At 45.0% G+C, this 22,955-nt stretch overlaps 1 protein-coding gene across 1 annotated transcript; it reads left to right on the top strand.

The window, feature by feature from the left end:
• The first annotated feature begins 4,854 nt into the window (after window positions 1-4,854).
• On the top strand, window positions 4,855-14,480 carry LOC310855788 (E3 ubiquitin-protein ligase TRIM39-like). Its single transcript, XM_083760933.1, has 2 exons — window positions 4,855-6,395; window positions 13,093-14,480. Exons 1-2 carry the CDS (start codon window positions 5,045-5,047, stop codon window positions 14,475-14,477), a joined length of 2,736 nt encoding a protein of 911 aa, XP_083617059.1. The 5' UTR covers window positions 4,855-5,044; the 3' UTR covers window positions 14,478-14,480.
• The last annotated feature ends 8,475 nt before the right edge of the window (window positions 14,481-22,955 follow it).

Below are 22,955 nucleotides of genomic sequence, written 5' to 3' on the forward strand. Positions count from 1 at the left end.
CACTTTTTATGGTCTGACGACCGTTGAATCCGAACGACACATGTTAAAGTATGTAAACGACTGATCGTTCACATGTTATGCACAAAATGATGTCTTAGCTGGTATTGAGCTGTATGCCTCCCAGAAATAACTGATTATTCTGGGGTAGTTCAAAGTATGTGGTTGACTGATCAATACACATGTTTTGTAAAGTATGTAAACGACTGATCGTTCACATGTTATGATTGCTTTCAGGAATAACTGATCATTCTGAAGGCCTGGATGAACAAACTGATCTATTCACCCCAAAATTGGCACACCAATTTACTGATAAACTGTATGCCTCCCAGAACAAACTGATCTATTCTGGGGGATTAAAAGTATGTGGTTGACTGATCAATACACATGTTTTGTAAAGTATGTAAACGACTGATCGTTCACATGTTATGATTGCTTTCAGGAATAACTGATCATTCTGAAGGCCTGGATGAACAAACTGATCTATTCACCCCAAAATTGGCACACCAATTTACTGATAAACTGTATGCCTCCCAGAACAAACTGATCTATTCTGGGGGATTAAAAGTATGTGGTTGACTGATCAATACACATGTTTTGCATCGGCTTTAGCTGGTATTGCTTTCAGAGATAACTGATTATTCTGAAAGATGGGTGTGGACAAACTGATCTATTCACCCCACTTGGCACACTAATTTACTGATAAACTAGTTGTGCTACTTGCCGCGCACAGAAATCAAGACTAACTGTGACATCTGTTTTTTTTTTAAGTTGGTGTTAGTACTATAGACTATAGCACCTGAATTGTCAACATAAAGAATTCAAATTAGAAAAATAAAATTCGATTTAAAATCAAAATCAAAAATTAAAATTAAATTAAAATTAAAATTAAAATTAAAATTAAAATTAAAATTAAAATTAAAATTAAAATTAAAATTAAAATTAAAATTAAAATTAAAATTAAAATTAAAATTAAAATTAAAATTAAAATTAAAATTAAAATCAAAATTAAAATTAAAATTAAATGTCAATAAAATAAATACATTTAAATAAATTAATTAATAATACTGGGAAGTTTACCTAACGTAAAAATGAAATATTAAATGTTATTTAGTTGTGTTTTGGTAGAATGGAGGCTATACTTGAGAAATGGTGGAATCGGAGTCTGACAGTAATTGTCGTCATGATCCTATATTTCTTAATAATGTAATATTAAATGTAGAACTCACGCACACATGCAAACACAGAGAGAGAGAGAGAGAGATATCAAAGAACAGTGTGATCTGTTCGCTTTGGAAAATGGTGAAATGATCCTTTAAGGGGAAAACATTCTAAAGGGAGAATAACTAAGAGTTTACACTGTTGAATGGTCATGGTCAAGATAGGATGTTGTGACCATTCATAAATTGAACAAAACAAACTTGGGACCCTTCCTAGCACCTAATAATTTAGTTAAAGTGTTCAGGGCAATCTGCGATATCTCCTATTAACCCACCCTGACACACACGGACAAGCACACACACACACGTGCACTAAGACTGGGAGGGAGAAACATGCACGCACACACGCATTACATGACATACAGCAGGGGTTGATTCACACACACACACGTGCACACACACGCATGCACACTTGCGATCAAATTCCCACAGCCAGACAGCACGAGAGGGAAAAACTCGTATGAGACAAGGCATGTACACGCACACACAACTGGCACGCGCACACGCACACACACACCATATACACACCACCGGCACAGGATTCACACACACCCCCACGCTGTGACCGGTAGGGAGAAACACACATTCACGCACGCATATGCACACACACACCTGGCACGCGCACACGCACACCGACAGACAGGGAGAGGGTAAGAGCTCTCTCCCACTGACATTCCAGAGATAAGAAAATAGTAAAACAAGAGCACACTCTAAAATAGAGAGTGCCTTCACAGACACTATTGGATGATTAAAAGAATTAATTAGGCAAATTTTAATTATGGTATCAATAATCTCATATTGTTTTGGGATGTTAAAAAAATTGAATGAATGAATTAGTGTTAAGTACTGGGAAAAGCGTGAATGAACACCAGTCAGTTTATGGACCGTTATAAGGTAGAAAATTTACCCTTGCATTGATCGCTCCGTGTCGACTCGGAGGAGAAAGCAAGAATAAATATTATATACACATTTCCCGCACACAATGTAGCGATCGTTCTACACCGAGCGCTGGAAAGTGTATATATCTAGTCACGATCCACAAACAGACATGCTAAAATAATTTATGACATGATAAAAAGTTCCGCTACTTTGTCTTAAGTTGATAAGCTAAAATGAATGCCTCGCTGCTCGAGGTGATATCAGGGGAAGAATTATAATGACAGTATAATCTATTTAAGCTAAAGAAAGACAGAGAAAGACATCAAGCATTGATTTACTTAACTTGTATCGCAGTAGGAAGAAGGAGCCAGCAGTAGAGAGACAGCCGGGGTCCAGGAGGGTTTGGGTCTGTGGAGGACCGTCCGATCATGGACAAACTTGTCAAACCCCATGCGTCGATCGCTCGTCCACAGATCCGTGGGGGGGTCCATGAAGTGTTCACTACTGTTGAGCCGTGAGCCGTTCACGGACCCCAAAATAAAAAATCGCTTGTCCGTCGAAATCTGATAACATGCATTCCGATACAATGGCGAACACTGATCAAAAGAAAACTCCATGCTCAAAAAAATTGCTCGTCTGATCTCCTCCCTGTGTGTGTCAAGTGAATTTGAGGAAGTGAATCTAATAGGACTGGTTGTTTTACTTTTCGGAGCAGGCTAATAAAAATTAGGCTTAAAACTCGTTAAAGGAGGCAAGATTGGACCAAAATGATGGATAATTTTAAATGGAATCCATCTTTAAAATAATGATACTATGTAAGGACTGTATAGGACTGTATAGGACTGTATTAATAATATTAAACAATAGCTTAGGATCGATAGCTTGAGAGCTAGAGCTAGAGAGAGCTCTGGAGCACCGGAACTGAATAAATACTTATACTTTAGAAAGTAATCTAAGTACCATAAATACTCTTTACCAGAATAGAAGCAGAGGGCTTGTAACTTTACAGAAATGGATATAAAAACCATTTAGGCTATGATGAGTAAAAGTCAGAGTATAACAGAGTTAACCAATATACCTTAGAATGAATTTGACAGACACAAGAAGAGAACTCAGACAAGCAGAACTTAGAGGGAGGTTCGATCAGATATATTCACCATTGTTCCGGGAGAGAAGAAGACATGTCATCCGGACAGCGTTTCACAACGATCTCTCCCCATGTTCAAATTGAACAGGGTTGATATAGCATACCGTAATCAATACACCGAACAATGTGTTGAACAACAAGGTTAAAAAACATATTTGTTCACAAATGGACAGATAATGCAAGACGTCACGAATATTGCACACAGGAACTATCTCACGGGGCAGAGATAGTCCTGATATGAATATCAGTTAGTGGGACCGGGGGAGACAGGGCAGTTTACCAGTCTGTCAGAGCGAATACTAACTTTCAAGGGCAAAAACACAGAGGCTGGGTGTTATGGCCAACGAAAACAAAACAATTCTTATCTACCAACGCTGGCTAGGGAAAAGGGTTACTATCGAGACTCCGGCAGGGCCAGAACCATACTATTTTAACGTCAGTGGGACAGCCGGACATCAAATGTCAGTCACAGGGCAATTAGATTAAAAGGTCAAAAGGTCAAAAGGCCATTCACCCACAAACTAGACCAAATATATCTATCAGCATCGTTCCCAAGTAGGCTAACTATACCTGCAGCAAGCCAGCAGTGTTGTTAAGCAGCCAAGTACATTTAAGATTATTGCAAATAATTGCCATGTAAATACTACTGTTACAAACTGTAAATCCTGTATGATGAAATGTGTACAGGTGCTTCCTTCTCCCAGGAGAAGGAAGGGGAAGTCTGCATTTGATTTAATCAACTAAAACCATGTTAAAACAAACCATCGACTACCATTTTTATCACTGACAAAACTAAATAAAAGCTACATAAAAACTAAGTTATGATGACTAAGACTAAATAAATGTACAATTTCGTCAACTGATAAAAACTAGTTTTCCATCACAAATCATACAGGCAGAAATAAAGAAATATTTCCCTGTGCCTTTTTTCATATGGGCACACAACACCACACCAATGTCATCTCATGCATCACACACAAAACGACAGAGAGGGGTAGGAGCTTGCATCCAAAATGTGAAATAAATAATACACATTTTGTAATTTGTATACGACACGGAACCCTTAACTGCTCATGAAGAGCAGGCCAGTGACTGGAGTATACTGTCTCTGTTTATGGTGTGTACTGTACAAGGGTTAATGAGATACGGCGTACTGTACATTGTAAAACACTAACTTCCCCCATTCTGTTCACTCTCTCGTTCCCTATACATATACGTCTATTTGTCTTGTCTAAACTTTATAATAGATAAAAGACTGTCCTGACTTTAATACATATCCAATTCAGTATGTGTGGTGCACACTGAATCAGGCACACTGTGTGTGTGTGTGTGTGTGTGTGTGTGTGTGTGTGTGTGTGTGTGTGTGTGTGTGTGTGTGTGTGTGTGTGTGTGTGTGTGTGTGTGTGTGTGTGTGTGTGTGTGTGTGTCTGTGTCTGTGTCTGTGTCTGTGTGTGTGTGTGTGTGTGTGTGTGTGTGTGTGTGTGTGTGTGTGTGTGTGTGTGTGTGTGTGTGAGAGAGAGAACCTGTGCAACAGGTCTGTCAAAGCTCCACCCCTCACCTGACTCATCTGAGACGGTAAGATTGCACTTTGGATCAAACGCACAACTTCCAGCGAGGAGGACAGACTGTGTTTCCATCCACAGCTACAGGAGGGAATAGTGACCCAGACCACTGGAACAACCTGCTGCTGACTCTGTCAACTGAATGGACTTTAACAAGAGCCTGCACGATTCACTGCGAAAGTAAACTTCAGGGAACATTCTAGAAGACAAAGTGTTTGTAGCTTTACTGAAAAGGCAAAATGGCTGCCACGGTGTGTCTTTCGGAAGAGGACTTTTCCTGTCCTGTGTGTCACGACATCTTTAAAGATCCCGTTCTCCTGTCCTGTAGCCACAGCTTCTGTAAAGCCTGTCTGCAGGACTGGTGGCGAGAGAAGACAATAAAGGAGTGTCCAGTTTGTAAGGACATATCTTTGACGGATCGTCCACCTCGTAACCTGGCTCTGAGGAACCTGTGTGAGGCCTTCACACAGGAGAGACATCAGAGAACGTCAGCAGGCTCTGAGGATCTCTGCAGTCTGCATGCTGAGAAACTCAAACTGTTCTGTCTGGAATGCCAACAGACAGTGTGTCTTGTGTGTCGAGATTCTAAAAAACACACCGGCCACAGAATCAGGCCCGTCGATGAAGCTGCTCTGGATCACAAGGAGGAGGTCCAGAAATCACTGAAGCCTTTACAGGAAAAACTGGAGGTCTTTAATAAAACTAAAACAAACTACGATCAAACAGCAGAACACATTACATTCCAGACTCGGCACACAGAGACGCAGATGAAGGAACAGTTTAAGAAGCTTCATCAGTTTCTACATGATGAAGAGGAGGCCAGGATCACTGCACTGAGGGAGGAAGAGCAGCAGAAGAGTCAGATGATGAAGGAGAAGATGGAGGGTCTGAACAGAGACATATCAACCATTTCACACACGATCAGAGCCATCGAGGAGGAGCTGAGAGCTGAAAACATCTCATTCCTGCAGAACTACAAGACCACGATGGAGAGAGTCCAGCTCACACTGCAGGACCCACAGCCGGTCTCAGGAGCACTGATAGACGTGGCCAAACACCTGGGCAACCTGGCCTTCAGAGTCTGGGACAAGATGAAGGACATTGTCTCCTACACTCCTGTCATTCTGGACCCCAACACTGCCCATCCAGAATACACCCTGTCTGATGATCTGACCAGCGTGAGACGGGGAGAGAGACAGAAGCTCCCTGACAATCCAGAGAGATTTGACCATAGGGTCTTTGTCCTTGGTTCTGAGGGCTTTAACTCAGGGAGTCACAGCTGGGATGTTGAGGTTGGAGACAATACACTCTGGGATGTAGGTGTGTTAGCAGAGTCCTACCAGAGGAAGGGAACCACAGGGGGTCAACGGTGGATAATATACTTACATGAAGGTGAATACAGAGCATACTCCTCAGTGCCATCCACTGATCTCTCAGTGAAGCAGAAGCCTCAGAGGATCAGAGTCCAACTGGACTGGAATGAAGGAAAGCTGTCATTCTGTGATCCTGATACTAACACACACATACACACCTTCACACACAGGTTCACTGACACACTCTTTCCATACATTTTCACTGGTCTTCCTGGTGGTACTCTGAAGATCTTACCTAGATCTGTCTAACTCTGGACAATGTATGATGATGATGATGATGAAGACAAAGACGATAATTATATGATGATGATAAATTATAGATTGATAGAGCATCTTGATCAATCAATAATGGTAATAATGTTAACATTAACCCATTTTTGGCGGGAACCCCTTTTGGTGTTAGCATTATGTTATGCTTTAGCTATTGAAAAATAGCAGATCTACAAGCTCATAGCGCGCCACCGAGTGGCGCGCTACGAGCTTGTAGGTCTGCTATTTTTTTCCCATTATGCGTTTCCTAGAACTGGAGGTCTGATAAAAATCATTAACATTATGAAGTACATCTTTGTGATGTCGGTAAAACTAAGACGAAAAATGTCTGTCGACTACCTTTTTCACTGACGAAAACTAAATGGAAACTAAATGAAAACTAAGCTACATGTATGATGACTAAAACTAAGACTAAATATAATTTCGTCAACAAATAACTAGACTAATAAATAAAGATTGCGGTGATGCATGACATGATCAAAATGAAATCATGTCTTTTACCATTCATGTAGCTCTACAACAAAGTTACGGCCATGACAGCAATGGTACAAAAACTGGTAAAAAAAAAAAAAACATGAACGATATATAATATTAATCATATTCAGGTATTCAGTTTTCGGCAAAGAATGTCCCATTCGGTGCATGCCTAATCAGAGTCACGCTGAACTGGAACAGAGGAAAGCTGTCACTCTGTGATCCTGATACTAACACACACACACACACACACACACACACACACACACACACACACACACACACAGACACAGACACAGACACAGACACAGACACAGACACAGACACAGACACAGACACACACACACACACACACACACACACACACACACACACACACACACACACACACACACACAGTTAGACATGATGATGATGATGATGATGATGGAATTATCAACAGTATAAAATGTAATATTAATCAATTAATGGCTATTATTAGGCCTACTATAAATTAAAACTAGAAATAATGTTGCGGGGTACTTATGTACGATATATGATACTTTTACTGTTCACTGTACTTTTTCATTATTGTTTTATTTAGTGTGTAGAGAGGCATATGTACCTTCTCTGTTGAAATTACAGATCTGAATGAAAGACATAATGTATAAGAATGATTTGTAAAATCAAATAAACATGATCTACCACACAACGTCGTTCAGTTGCATCAACATTGACTCCCACGTTTAAAACATTAAAAGTTATGACATTTTATATGACGCTGATCACAGGTCAGTATGTTAAATATTACACCTGTTTTATAGAGTCTATTTCTGCCAGAGGTTTATTCCAGTTAAAGCTGCACTACTATACAGTATGTAACTGTCCTTTTCTACCACAGATTTATTATACTATACAGTATGTAACTGTCCTTTATACCACAGATTTATTATACTATACAGTATGTAACTGTCCTTTATACCACAGATTTATTATACTATACAGTATGTAACTGTCCTTTATACCACAGATTTATTATACTATACATTATGTAACTGTCCTTTATACCACATATTTATTATACTATACAGTATGTAACTGTCCTTTTCTACCACAGATTTACTAAGTATGTAACTGTCCTTTATACCACAGATTTACTATACTATACAGTATGTAACTGTCCTTTATACCACAGATTTATTATACTATACAGTATGTAACTGTCCTTTATACCACAGATGTATTATACTATACAGTATGTAACTGTCCTTTTCTACAACAGATTTATTATACTATACAGTATGTAACTGTCCTTTTCTACCACATATTTACTAAGTATGTAACTGTCCTTTATACCACATATTTACTATACTATACAGTATGTAACTGTCCTTTTCTACCACAGATTTTAACCTGGTTTCCTGCACAAGTGCTGACATTTCTTTGTTTTACCATTGAGCTAATAGAGCCGGCCTGCTTGCTCAGGGGATACGGTTAATTTAATCATGACAGGATTGATTCTGACTGGTCAGAATTAATGCCAGATCATGACCTTTGACACAATTTTAAATGTCAGGGGACAAATGACAGGGAGACAAAATACAAGCTATATAAATTATATTGTATTTACATACTCTACCATACATATCGTATATATTATTTTGCATTAACACACCACCATACAGATTGGACAAAATTACAGTTTATTCAGTAAAAATAAGTTACATAGTGCCTCTTTAAGACTGCATGATATATTGACACATTCTCTGAGCTGCCAGACAGATATGAGCCCTTCCCAATCATATATGACTCCTATCAGATTAGCCATAAATGTGTTTTATTATGTCATCGTGACTGTAATAACACAGATGGCGTCTCTGCTCTACCGAGGACAAAGTGCATATACTGTACATCAATATCAGTAGAAAATCACTCCAATTCACTGGGATATCTCTGATAGGACCTGTCTGTCTGTTATCTGTCTGTCTGTTACCTGTCTGTCTGTCTGTTATCCTGGTGGCCTGCCGCCTATTGGCCTGTTTGCCTGTCAACAAAAAAAAAGAAAAAAAAGTTTTTTTTCTTTCTTTAAAAGTCCCCCCAGGGCCCCCACAAGAAGCAAAGATTTGAGTTAAAAACGTTCGCCGCATTGTCACGATTAACATAACACGTATAACATAATGCTATATAAACACCAAAAAGGTGTTTGGGCGGAAACCCCTTTTGGTGTTATAGCATCATGTCATGCTTTAGCTATTGAAAAATAGCAGATCTACAAGCTCATAGCGCGCCACCGAGTGGCGCGCTACGAGCTTGTAGGTCTGCTACTTTTGAAAAATCGAAGAACGACTGACGTAGAAGACATTTTTAGAATCTGATCTCAGGTCAGAATGGAAAACTGTCAGGATGTAGAAGACATTTTTAGAATCTGATCTCAGGTCAGAATGGTTTAATGTCTCAACGCTCAGGGACATTTTCAACACGCAGCACACCGACTGGGGCTGACCGATTTATCACACTGGGCCCACGAGGAAGCCCAATCACACAACAGGTAGTTCCTTCCAAGCAATCTGATTGGTTGAAATAGCAGGCTCTCTCTACACTACACTACACGCGTGCTCAGACGAGCATGACAGCACACCACACCTTAGCCGACCGCTCTCAAATAAAACTAATCAAAATATAAAAACTGTCTGTTATGTGCCGATCCGACAGAGCAGAGCAGAGCCGGGGCGAAGTGTCGAGGCTAGCAGTTTTGCAGACGTACTAGTAGCTTTGTCACGGTGCGAAGCAGGAGGTTTGGGACCCAAATGCAGGACAGAGGCAGAGCAGTTGAAATTGTAGGACCTTTAATACCAAAATCCAGGAAACACGAAGAGAACAAGAACTAGAAATACACTGGGGGCCCTTTTTCCACTGGTTGGTTCCCGATGGGAACCGGTTCAGTTCTTTTTGGTTTTTAGTCCATGAGCCAGCGCTCCAAAATTGGAACGTTAATTATGAATTGAGTGTAGCAAAACCATACCTATATTAGATTGTTATCAATGAAACTTCCCCAATTGAGTACTTACACAAAGACAATGATTTATTGTATTACAAATTTTACATGGTTAAATATGCAAATTAGGCATTATGTAGGAAAATATGCAAAATAATCCAAAATATGAAAAAGCTACTACTGTGGAAGGGTTTTCATGTATTAAGTTACTTGTACTTGTAAACAATTTAATATTAGTCTAGTTTTTCTCACCAATTTTGAAGCTCTGGCTCATGGACTAACCAAAAGGAACCAACCGGTGGAAAAAACTGAACCGGTTCCCATTGGGAACCAACCGGTGGAAAATAACTGAACCGGTTCCCATTGGGAACCAACCGGTGGAAAAGAACTGAACTGGTTCCCACTGGGAACCAACCGGTGGAAAAGAACTGAACCGGTTCCAATTGGGAACCAACCGGTGGAAAAGAACTGAACCGGTTCCCATTGGGAACCAACCGGTGGAAAAGAACTGAACCGGTTCCCATTGGGAACCAACCGGTGGAAAAGAACTGAACCGGTTCCCATTGGGAACCAACCGGTGGAAAAGAACTGAACCGGTTCCCATTGGGAACCAACCGGTGGAAAAGAACTGAACCGGTTCCCATTGGGAACCAACCGGTGGAAAAGAACTGAACCGGTTCCCATTGGGAACCAACCGGTGGAGGTCACTATAGGAGCTAAACACTAGTGACATACAACACTTAATGATCTGACAAAGGAAATGAAAAAACAGGGGAGTATAAATACGGACACAGCTGAACTCAACAGATAATCAACACAATGATTGGATAAAAGACTAACAAGACAAGGTGGAAACACTGAGGTAATCAGGGTACTGGTGGTGAGACAACCCAGGTAACATGAGCAACACAGGAAACACTAACAGACTGCAGAAATAAAAGCACACACACGTGTAAAGTCAAACTAAAGAACAGGGAACACTAGAAAACACTATTCACCTTTTTCCTGGGCTGTGTGTGCTCCAGTTCCTGTTGATTTCATTGGATATCATTGGTCATCTGACCAGTTTTATTGGCTTTCATTGGATCAAATCGACAGGAACTGGAGCACACACAGCCCAGGAAAAAGGTGAATACACGCGTATCGTGACAAGCTTGAATCTCGGTATGAAATCATTTGTGTGGCTTTACGGTTGAATATTGGTACGGCAGTGATGCGCGCCGAACCCTTAGCTCCGCCTTGCACCTGCATGCACCCCGTGTAACGGCAGCGCCAATAATGTGGGAGGATAAACCAGGGCTGGACTGAGACAAAGATTCGGCCCCGGGCATTTTCACGTGAATTTGGCCCAGATCGGCCCACCACAACCAGACCAGACCAGACCGGCCCACCACAACCAGACCAGACCGGCCCACCACAACCAGACCAGACCAGACCAGACCGGCCCACCACAACCAGACCAGACCAGACCAGACCGGCCCACCACAACCAGCGCGCAGATAGCAGAAACTCTACTGCCCGCTCCGTCGAGGCACACACAAACAAACAAGCCCCTAATACCACCACTTTTACAGAACAACATAAATGATACAAACCAACAGACAACTACACAACCCTTTGTAGAGGGTTTATTTGTCACTCACTGATACAGGTACAGTGACATTATCATGATGGCAGAATGGCAGCACGCCCGGACCTTTCCTGGTGGCCCCCTACGGTCGCGGCCCACCGGGAAAATGCCCGGTATGCCCGGTGGCCAGTCCAGCCCTGGCGCCACGAAAGGCTCTGGTCAGGCTCTGTCAGTGTCTCCTCATCTGTAGAGTTCCCAGCCTCTGCTGCAGCAGAGGCTAATGACACACCTGTCATTTGATTACTTAACCAGTCCACTTTTCACAGTCAGTTTGCTTCAGACACAGACAAATAAAACGGAATAAAACTACTTTCCCAACTTGCATCGTTCCCAAGTAGGCTAACTATACCTGCAGCAAGCCAGCAGTGTTGTTAAGCAGCCAAGTACATTTAAGATTATTGCAAATAATTGCCATGTAAATACTACTGTCTATTACAAATTGTAAATCATGTATGATGAAATGTGTACAGGTGATTTCTTCTCCCAGGAGAAGGAAGGGGGAAGTCTGCATTTGATTTCATCAACTAAAACCATTTTTATCACTGACAAAACTAAATAAAAGCTACATAAAAACTAAGTTATGATGACTAAAACTAAGACTAAATAAATGTACAATTTCGTCAACTGATAAAAACTAGTCTTCCATCACAAATCATACAGGCAGAAATAAAGAAATATTTCCCTGTGCCTTTTTCACATGGGCACACAACACCACACCAATGTCATCTCATGCATCACACACAAAACGACAGAGAGGGGTAGGAGCTTGCATCCAAAATGTGAAATAAATAATACACATTTTGTAATTTGTATACGACACGGAACCCTTAACTGCTCATGAAGAGCAGGCCGGTGACTGGAGTATACTGTCTCTGTTTATGGTGTGTACTGTACAAGGGTTAATGAGATACGGCGTACTGTACATTGTAAAACACTAACTTCCCCCATTCTGTTCACTCTCTCGTTCCCTATACATATACATCTATTTGTCTTGTCTAAACTTTATAATAGATAAAAGACTGTCCTGACTTTAATACATACATTCAAATTCAGTATGTGTGGTGCACACTGAATCAGGCACACAGTGTGTGTGTGCGTGTGCGTGTGCGCACGTGTGTGTGTGTGTGTGTGTGTGTGTGTGTGTGTGTGTGTGTGTGTGTGTGTGTGTGTGTGTGTGTGTGTGTGTGTGTGTGTGTGTGTGTGTGTGTGTGTGTGTGTGTGTGTGTGTGTGTGTGAGTGAGAGAGAGAACCTGTGCAACAGGTCTGTCAAAGCTCCACCCCTCACCTGACTCATCTGAGACGGTAAGATTGCACTTTGGATCAAACGCACAACTTCCAGCGAGGAGGACAGACTGCGTTTCCATCCACAGCTACAGGAGGGAATAGTGACCCAGACCACTGGAACAACCTGCTGCTGACTCTGTCAACTGAATGGACTTTAACAAGAGCCTGCACGATTCACTGCGAAAGTAAACTTCAGGGAACATTCTAGAAGACAAAGTGTTACCACAACTGACTGGCTGGATTTCCTGTCTTGAGCAGAGTGTTTGTAGCTTTACTGAAAAGGCAAAATGGCTGCCAAGGTGTGTCTTTCGGAAGAGGACTTTTCCTGTCCTGTGTGTCACGACATCTTTAAAGATCCTGTTCTCCTGTCGTGTAGCCACAGCTTCTGTAAAGCCTGTCTGCAGGACTGGTGGCGAGAGAAGACAATAAAAGAGTGTCCAGTTTGTAAGGACATATCTTCGACTGATCGTCCACCTCGTAACCTGGCTCTGAGGAACCTGTGTGAGGCCTTCATACAGGAGAGACATCAGAGAACGTCAGCAGGCTCTGAGGATCTCTGCAGTCTGCATGCTGAGAAACTCAAACTGTTCTGTCTGGAATGCCAACAGCCAGTGTGTCTCGTGTGTCGAGATTCTAAAAAACACACCGGCCACAGAATCAGGCCCGTCGATGAAGCTGCTCTGGATCACAAGGAGGAAGTCCAGAAATCACTGAAGCCTTTACAGGACAAACTGGAGGTCTTTAATAAAACTAAAACAAACTACGATCAAACAGCAGAACACATTACGTTCCAGACTCGGCACACAGAGACGCAGATGAAGGAACAGTTTAAGAAGCTTCATCAGTTTCTACATGATGAAGAGGAGGCCAGGATCACCAAACTGAGGGAGGAAGAGCAGCAGAAGAGTCAGATGATGAAGAAGAAGATCGAGGGTCTGAACAGAGACATATCAACCATTTCACACACGATCAGAGCCATCGAGGAGGAGCTGAGAGCTGAACACATCTCATTCCTGCAGAAATACAAGACCACGATGGAGAGAGTCCAGCTCACACTGCAGGACCCACAGCCGGTCTCAGGAGCACTGATAGACGTGGCCAAACACCTGGGCAACCTGGCCTTCAGAGTCTGGGACAAGATGAAGGACATTGTCTCCTACACTCCTGTCATTCTGGACCCCAACACTGCCCATCCAGTATACACCCTGTCTGATGATCTGACCAGCGTGACATGGGGAGAGATACAGGAGCTCCCTGACAATCCAGAGAGATTTGACCACTGGCCGTTTGTCCTTGGTTCTGAGGGCTTTAACTCAGGGAGTCACAGCTGGGATGTTGAGGTTGGAGACAATACACACTGGCATGTAGGTGTGTTAGCAGAGTCCTTTCAGAGGAAGGGGAACACACGGGGTCCAGACTGGAGAATATGGTTACATGAAGGTAAATGCAGAGCATTCTCCTCAGGGTCATCCAGTGTTCTCTCATTGAAGCAGAAACCTCAGAGGATCAGAGTCCAACTGGACTGGAATGAAGGAAAGCTGTCATTCTGTGATCCTGATACTAACACACACATACACACCTTCACACACAGGTTCACTGACACACTCTTTCCAGTCATTCTCACTGGTCCTGGTGGTCCTCTGAAGATCTTACCTAGATCAGTCTAACTCTGGACAATGTAACTCTGGACATGATGATGATGATGATGATGATGATGATGATGATGATGATGATGAAGACGATAATTATATGATGATGATAAATTATAGATTGATAGAGCATCTTGATCAATCAATATTGGTAATAATGTTAACATTAACCCATTTTGGGCGGGAACCCCTTTTGGTGTTAGCATTATGTTATGCTTTAGCTATTGAAAAATAGCAGATCTACAAGCTCATAGCGCGCCACCGAGTGGCACGCTACGAGCTTGTAGGTCTGCTATTTTTGAAAAATCCTAGACATTTTTTTAATCTGATCTCAGGTCAAAATGGGTTAATAACCTGATGATATTACTGACCATGTTAATGCCAATTGATGTTGTTATAATATTGGGGTTTAGGTGTATAAATTAACCTGTTAAAGGGGAATACCACTCATTTTCAACATTTTTACTATGTCATTAATATACCTTAGAGTTGTTGTGTGGAAATAAGTCCCCCCCCCCCCCCCCCCCATTATGTGTTTCCTAGAACTGGAGGTCTGATAAAAATCATTAACATTATGAAGTACATCTTTGTGATGTCGATAAAACTAAGACGAAAAATGTCTGTCGACTACCTTTTTCACTGACGAAAACTAAATGAAAACTAAGCTACATGTATGATGACTAAAACTAAGACTAAATATAATTTTGTCAACAAATAACTAGACTAATAAATAAAGATTGCGGTGATGCATGACATGATCAAAATGTGATCATGTCTTTTACCATTCATGTAGCTCTACAACAAAGTTACAGCAATGGTACAAAAACTGGTAAAAAAAAACTATATATAATATTAATCATATTCTGGTATTCTGTTTTCGGCAAAGAATGTCCCATTCGGTGCATGCCTAATCAGAGTCACGCTGAACTGGAACAGAGGAAAGCTGTCACTCTGTGATCCTGATACTAACACACACACACACACACACACACACACACACACACACACACACACACACACACACACACACACACACACACACACACACACACACACACACACACACTTAGACATGATGATGATGATGAAACTATCAACAGTATAAAATGTAATATTAACCAATTGATGGCTATTATTAGGCCTACTATAAATTAAAACTAGAAATAATGTTGCGGGGTACTTATGTACGATATATGATACTTTTACTGTTCACTGTACTTTTTCGTTATTGTTTTATTTAGTGTGAGAGGCATATGTACCTTCTCTGTTGAAATTACAGATCTGAATGAAAGACATAATGTATAAGAATGATTTGTAAAATCAAATAAACATGATCTACCACACAACGTCGTTCAGTTGCATCAACATTGACTCCCACGTTTAAAACATTAAAAGTTATGACATTTTATATGACACTGATCACAGGTCAGTATGTTAAATATTACACCCGTTTTATAGAGTCTATTTCTGCCTGATGTTTATTCCAGTTAAAGCTGCACTACTATACAGTATGTAACTGTCCTTTTCTACCACAGACTTATTATACTATACAGTATGTAACTGTCCTTTTCTACCACAGATTTATTATACTATACAGTATATAACTGTCCTTTTCTACCACAGATTTACTATACTATACAGTATGTAACTGTCCTTTTCTACCACAGATTTATTATACTATACAGTATATAACTGTCCTTTTCTACCACAGATTCTAACCTGGTTTCCTGCACAAGTGCTGACATTCTTTTTTATACCATTGAGCTAATAGAGCCGGCCTGCTTGCTCAGGGGATACGTTTAATTGAATCATGACAGGATTGATTCTGACTGGTCAGAATTAAAGCCAGATCATGACCCTATAAACCACTGCCCCTGCACCACCATGCACCGAACACTGCCCTATAAACCACTGCACCACCATGCACCGAACACTGCCTTATATAAACCACTGCCCCTGCACCACCATGCACCGAACACTGCCCTATAAACCACTGCCCCTGCACCACCATGCACCGAACACTGCCCTATAAACCACTGCCCCACCATGCACCGAACACTGCCCTATAAACCACTGCCCCTGCACCACCATGCACCGAACACTGCCCTATAAACCACTGCCCCACCATGCACCGAACACTGCCCTATAAACCACTGCCCCACCATGCACCGAACACTGCCCTATAAACCACTGCCCCACCATGCACCGAACACTGCCCTATAAACCACTGCCCCACCATGCACCGAACACTGCCCTATAAATCACTGCCCCTGCACCACCATGCACCGAACACTGCCCTATAAACCACTGCACCACCATGCACCGAACACTGCCCTATATAAACCACTGCCCCTGCCCCACCATGCACCGAACACTGCCCTATAAACCACTGCCCCTGCACCACCATGCACCGAACACTGCCCTATATAAACCACTGCCCCTGCACCACCATGCACCGAACACTGCCCTATATAAACCACTGCCCCTGCACCAATATGCACCGAACACTGCCCTATAAACCACTGCCCCTGCACCACCATGCACCGAACACTGCCCTATAAACCACTGCCCCTGCACCACCATGCACCGAACACTGCCCTATAAACCACTGCCCCTGCACCACCATGCACCGAACACTGCCCTATAAACCACTGCCCCTGCACCACCATGCACCGAACACTGCCCTCTAAACCACTGCCCCTGCACCACCATGCACCGAACACTGCCCTATAAACCACTGCCCCTGCCCCACCATGCACCGAACACTGCCCTATAAACCACTGCCCCTGCACCACCATGCACCGAACACTGCCCTATAAACCACTGCCCCTTCACCACCATGCACCGAACACTGCCCTATATAAACCACTGCCCCACCATGCACCGAACACTGCCCTCTAAACCACTGCCCTATAAACCACTGCCCCTGCACCACCATGCACCGAACACTGCCCTATAAACCACTGCCCCTGCACCACCATGCACCGAACACTGCCCTATAAACCACTGCCCCTGCACCACCATGCACCGAACACTGCCCTATATAAACCACTGCCCCTGCACCAATATGCACCGAACACTGCCCTATAAACCACTGCCCCTGCACCACCATGCACCGAACACTGCCCTATAAACCACTGCCCCTGCACCACCATGCACCGAACACTGCCCTATAAACCACTGCCCCTGCACCACCATGCACCGAACACTGCCCTATAAACCACTGCCCCTGCACCACCATGCACCGAACACTGCCCTCTAAACCACTGCCCCTGCACCACCATGCACCGAACACTGCCCTATAAACCACTGCCCCTGCCCCACCATGCACCGAACACTGCCCTATAAACCACTGCCCCTGCACCACCATGCACCGAACACTGCCCTATAAACCACTGCCCCTTCACCACCATGCACTGAACACTGCCCTATATAAACCACTGCCCCACCATGCACCGAACACTGCCCTCTAAACCACTGCCCTATAAACCACTGCCCCTGCACCACCATGCACCGAACACTGCCCTATAAACCACTGCCCCTGCACCACCATGCACCGAACACTGCCCTATATAAACCACTGCCCCTGCACCACCATGCACCGAACACTGCCCTATAAACCACTGCCCCTGCACCACCATGCACCGAACACTGCCCTATAAACCACTGCCCTATAAACCACTGCCCCTGCACCACCATGCACCAAACACTGCCCTATAAACCACTGCCCCTGCACCACCATGCACCGAACACTGCCCTATAAACCACTGCCCCTGCACCACCATGCACCGAACACTGCCCTATATAAACCACTGCCCCTGCACCACCATGCACCGAACACTGCCCTATAAACCACTGCCCCTGCACCACCATGCACCGAACACTGCCCTATATAAACCACTGCCCCTGCACCACCATGCACCGAACACTGCCCTATAAACCACTGCCCCTTCACCACCATGCACCGAACACTGCCCTATAAACCACTGCCCCTTCACCACCATGCACCGAACACTGCCCTATATAAACCACTGCACCACCATGCACCGAACACTGCCCTATATAAACCACTGCCCCTTCACCACCATGCACCGAACACTGCCCTATATAAACCACTGCACCACCATGCACCGAACACTGCCCTATATAAACCACTGCCCCTGCACCACCATGCACCGAACACTGCCCTATAAACCACTGCCCCTGCACCACCATGCACTGAACACTGCCCTATATAAACCACTGCCCCTGCACCACCATGCACCGAACACTGCCCTATAAACCACTGCCCCTTCACCACCATGCACCGAACACTGCCCTATAAACCACTGCCCCTTCACCACCATGCACCGAACACTGCCCTATATAAACCACTGCCCCTGCACCACCATGCACCGAACATTGCCCTATAAACCACTGCCCCTGACCACCATGCACCGAACACTGCCCTATAAACCACTGCCCCTGCACCACCATGCACTGAACACTGCCCTATAAACCACTGCCCCTGCACCACCATGCACCGAACACTGCCCTATAAACCACTGCCCCTGCACCACCATGCACCGAACACTGCCCTATATAAACCACTGCCCCTGCACCACCATGCACTGAACACTGCCCTATATAAACCACTGCCCCTGCCCCACCATGCACCGAACACTGCCCTATAAACCACTGCCCCTGCACCACAATGCACCGAACACTGCCCTATAAACCACTGCCCCTGCACCACCATGCACCGAACACTACCCTATAAACCACTGCCCCTGCACCACCATGCACCGAACACTGCCCTATATAAACCACTGCCCCTGCACCACCATGCACCGAACACTGCCCTATAAACCACTGCCCCTGCACCACCATGCACCGAACACTGCCCTATATAAACCACTGCCCCTGCACCACCATGCACCGAACACTGCCCTATATAAACCACTGCCCCTGCACCACCATGCACCGAACACTGCCCTATAAACCACTGCCCCTGCACCACCATGCACCGAACACTGCCCTATATAAACCACTGCCCCTGCACCACCATGCACCGAACACTGCCCTATAAACCACTGCCCCTACACCACCATGCACCGAACACTGCCCTATAAACCACTGCCCCTGCACCACCATGCACCGAACACTGCCCTATAAACCACTGCCCCTGCACCACCATGCACCGAACACTGCCCTATATAAACCACTGCCCCTTCACCACCATGCACCGAACACTGCCCTATAAACCACTGCTCCTGCACCACCATGCACCGAACACTGCCCTATATAAACCACTGCCCCTGACCACCATGCACCGAACACTGCCCTATAAACCACTGCCCCTGACCACCATGCACCGAACACTGCCCTATAAACCACTGCCCCTGCACCACCATGCACCGAACACTGCCCTATAAACCACTGCTCCTGCACCACCATGCACCGAACACTGCCCTATATAAACCACTGCCCCTGCACCACTATGCACCGAACACTGCCCTATATAAACCACTGCCCCTTCACCACCATGCACCGAACACTGCCCTATAAACCACTGCTCCTGCACCACCATGCACCGAACACTGCCCTATAAACCACTGCCCCTGACCACCATGCACCGAACACTGCCCTATAAACCACTGCCCCTGCACCACCATGCACCGAACACTGCCCTATATAAACCACTGCCCCTTCACCACCATGCACCGAACACTGCCCTATAAACCACTGCTCCTGCACCACCATGCACCGAACACTGCCCTATAAACCACTGCTCCTGCACCACCATGCACCGAACACTGCCCTATAAACCACTGCTCCTGCACCACCATGCACCGAACACTGCCCTATATAAACCACTGCACCACCATGCACCGAACACTGCCCTATAAACCACTGCCCCTGCACCACTATGCACCGAACACTGCCCTATAAACCACTGCTCCTACACCACCATGCACCGAACACTGCCCTATAAACCACTGCCCCTGCACCACTATGCACCGAACACTGCCCTATAAACCACTGCTCCTGCACCACCATGCACCGAACACTGCCCTATAAACCACTGCTCCTACACCACCATGCACCGAACACTGCCCTATAAACCACTGCCCTGCACCACCATGCACCGAACACTGCCCTATAAACCACTGCCCCTGCACCACCATGCACCGAACACTGCCCTATAAACCACTGCCCCTGCACCACCATGCACCGAACACTGCCCTATATAAACCACTGCCCCTGCACCACCATGCACCGAACACTGCCCTATAAACCACTGCCCCTGCACCACCATGCACCGAACACTTCCCTATAAACCACTGCCCCTTCACCACCATGCACCGAACACTGCCCTATAAACCACTGCCCCTTCACCACCATGCACCGAACACTGCCCTATAAACCACTGCCCCTGCACCACCATGCACCGAACACTGCCCTATATAAACCACTGCCCCTGCACCACCATGCACCGAACACTGCCCTATATAAACCACTGCCCCTGCACCACCATGCACCGAACACTGCCCTATAAACCACTGCCCCTGCACCACCATGCACCGAACACTGCCCTATAAACCACTGCCCCTGACCACCATGCACCGAACACTGCCCTATATAAACCACTGCCCCTGCACCACCATGCACTGAACACTGCCCTATAAACCACTGCCCCTGCACCACCATGCACCGAACACTGCCCTATATAAACCACTGCCCCTGCACCACCATGCACCGAACACTGCCCTATATAAACCACTGCCCCTGTACCACCATGCACCGAACACTGCCCTATAAACCACTGCCCCTGCACCACCATGCACCGAACACTGCCCTATAAACCACTGCCCCTGCACCACCATGCACCGAACACTGCCCTATAAACCACTGCCCCACCATGCACCGAACACTGCCCTATATAAACCACTGCCCCTGCACCACCATGCACCGAACACTGCCCTATAAACCACTGCCCCTGCACCACCATGCACCGAACACTGCCCTATAAACCACTGCCCCTGCACCACCATGCACCGAACACTGCCCTATAAACCACTGCCCCTGCACCACCATGCACCGAACACTGCCCTATAAACCACTGCCCCTGACCACCATGCACCGAACACTGCCCTATAAACCACTGCCCCTGCACCACCATGCACCGAACACTGCCCTATAAACCACTGCCCCTGCTCCACCATGCACCGAACACTGCCCTATAAACCACTGCCCCTGCACCACCATGCACCGAACACTGCCCTATAAACCACTGCCCCTGCACCACCATGCACTGAACACTGCCCTATAAACCACTGCCCCTGCACCACCATGCACCGAACACTGCCCTATAAACCACTGCCCCTGCACCACCATGCACCGAACACTGCCCTATATAAACCACTGCCCCTGCCCCACCATGCACCGAACATGCCAAAAAGGAACAAAAAACGAATCGCGGTCGAGGAGACTCTGCGTGGCGTTTATTCAGGCACAAAGGAGCCTCAACACAAAACTGTGACCTTCGCAGGACGTGCATATTATAGGACACGTCGTCTGCATATTATTACCAATCAGGGAGATTTGGTCATTGGAGATTGGAGACAGCCGGCGGTATACGTGATGTGATCTCCAGGCAACTCCCTCTACCAGTGGCGTGCACAGACATTTAGAGGGGCAGGTGCTCAAGTGAAAATAGGGCACCTAGCACGTGGAACCGGGCCGGTTGCCTTAACCCATTCTGACCTGATATCAGATTCTAAAAATGTCTTCTACATCCTGACAGGTTTTCTGAAAAAGCTATGTTTCTAATGTCAGTCGTCCTTCGATAAAAAAAAAAATAGCAGACCTACAAGCTTGTAGCGCGCCACTCGGTGGCGCGCTATGAGCTTGTAGATCTGCTATTTTTCAATAGCTAAAGCATAACATAATGCTAACACCGAAAGGGTGCTCTAGCACCCCCTAGTGTCTATCTGTGCACGCAACTGCCCTCTAGTGCTCGGTGTGGGAGCTGTTAAGAGTTATACTGTCAGCGTCTTGCTCAATGCTCAGGGAGGGATGCTGTTTAACCCACTTTAGACCATGAGGACGATTCTACAAAATGCCTTCTGAATCTTGAAAAACCTCATGTTTCTAAATGTCAGTCGTTCTCAGACATATTCATGTCAAACGACCCTCAGAAATATCTGAATTTTGGCCCGCCGACCCCCATCTGAAAATATGTTGTTCCAGGGACCCCCCCCCCCCCCCCCCCAGTGCCCCCACAAGAAGTAAAGATTTGAGTTAAAAACGTTCGCCGCATTGTCACGATTAACATAACACGTATAACATAATGCTATATAAACACCAAAAAGGTGTTTGGGCGGAAACCCCTTTTGGTGTTAGCATCATGTTATGCTTTAGCTATTGAAAAATAGCAGATCTTGTAGGTCTGAGCTTGTAGGTCTGCTATTTTTGAAAAATCGAAGAACGACTGACGTAGAAGACATTTTTAGA

This window comes from Protomyctophum parallelum (genome assembly GCF_964188405.1).
Source record: "Protomyctophum parallelum genome assembly, chromosome: 1".
Lineage (NCBI taxonomy): Eukaryota > Metazoa > Chordata > Actinopteri > Myctophiformes > Myctophidae > Protomyctophum > Protomyctophum parallelum.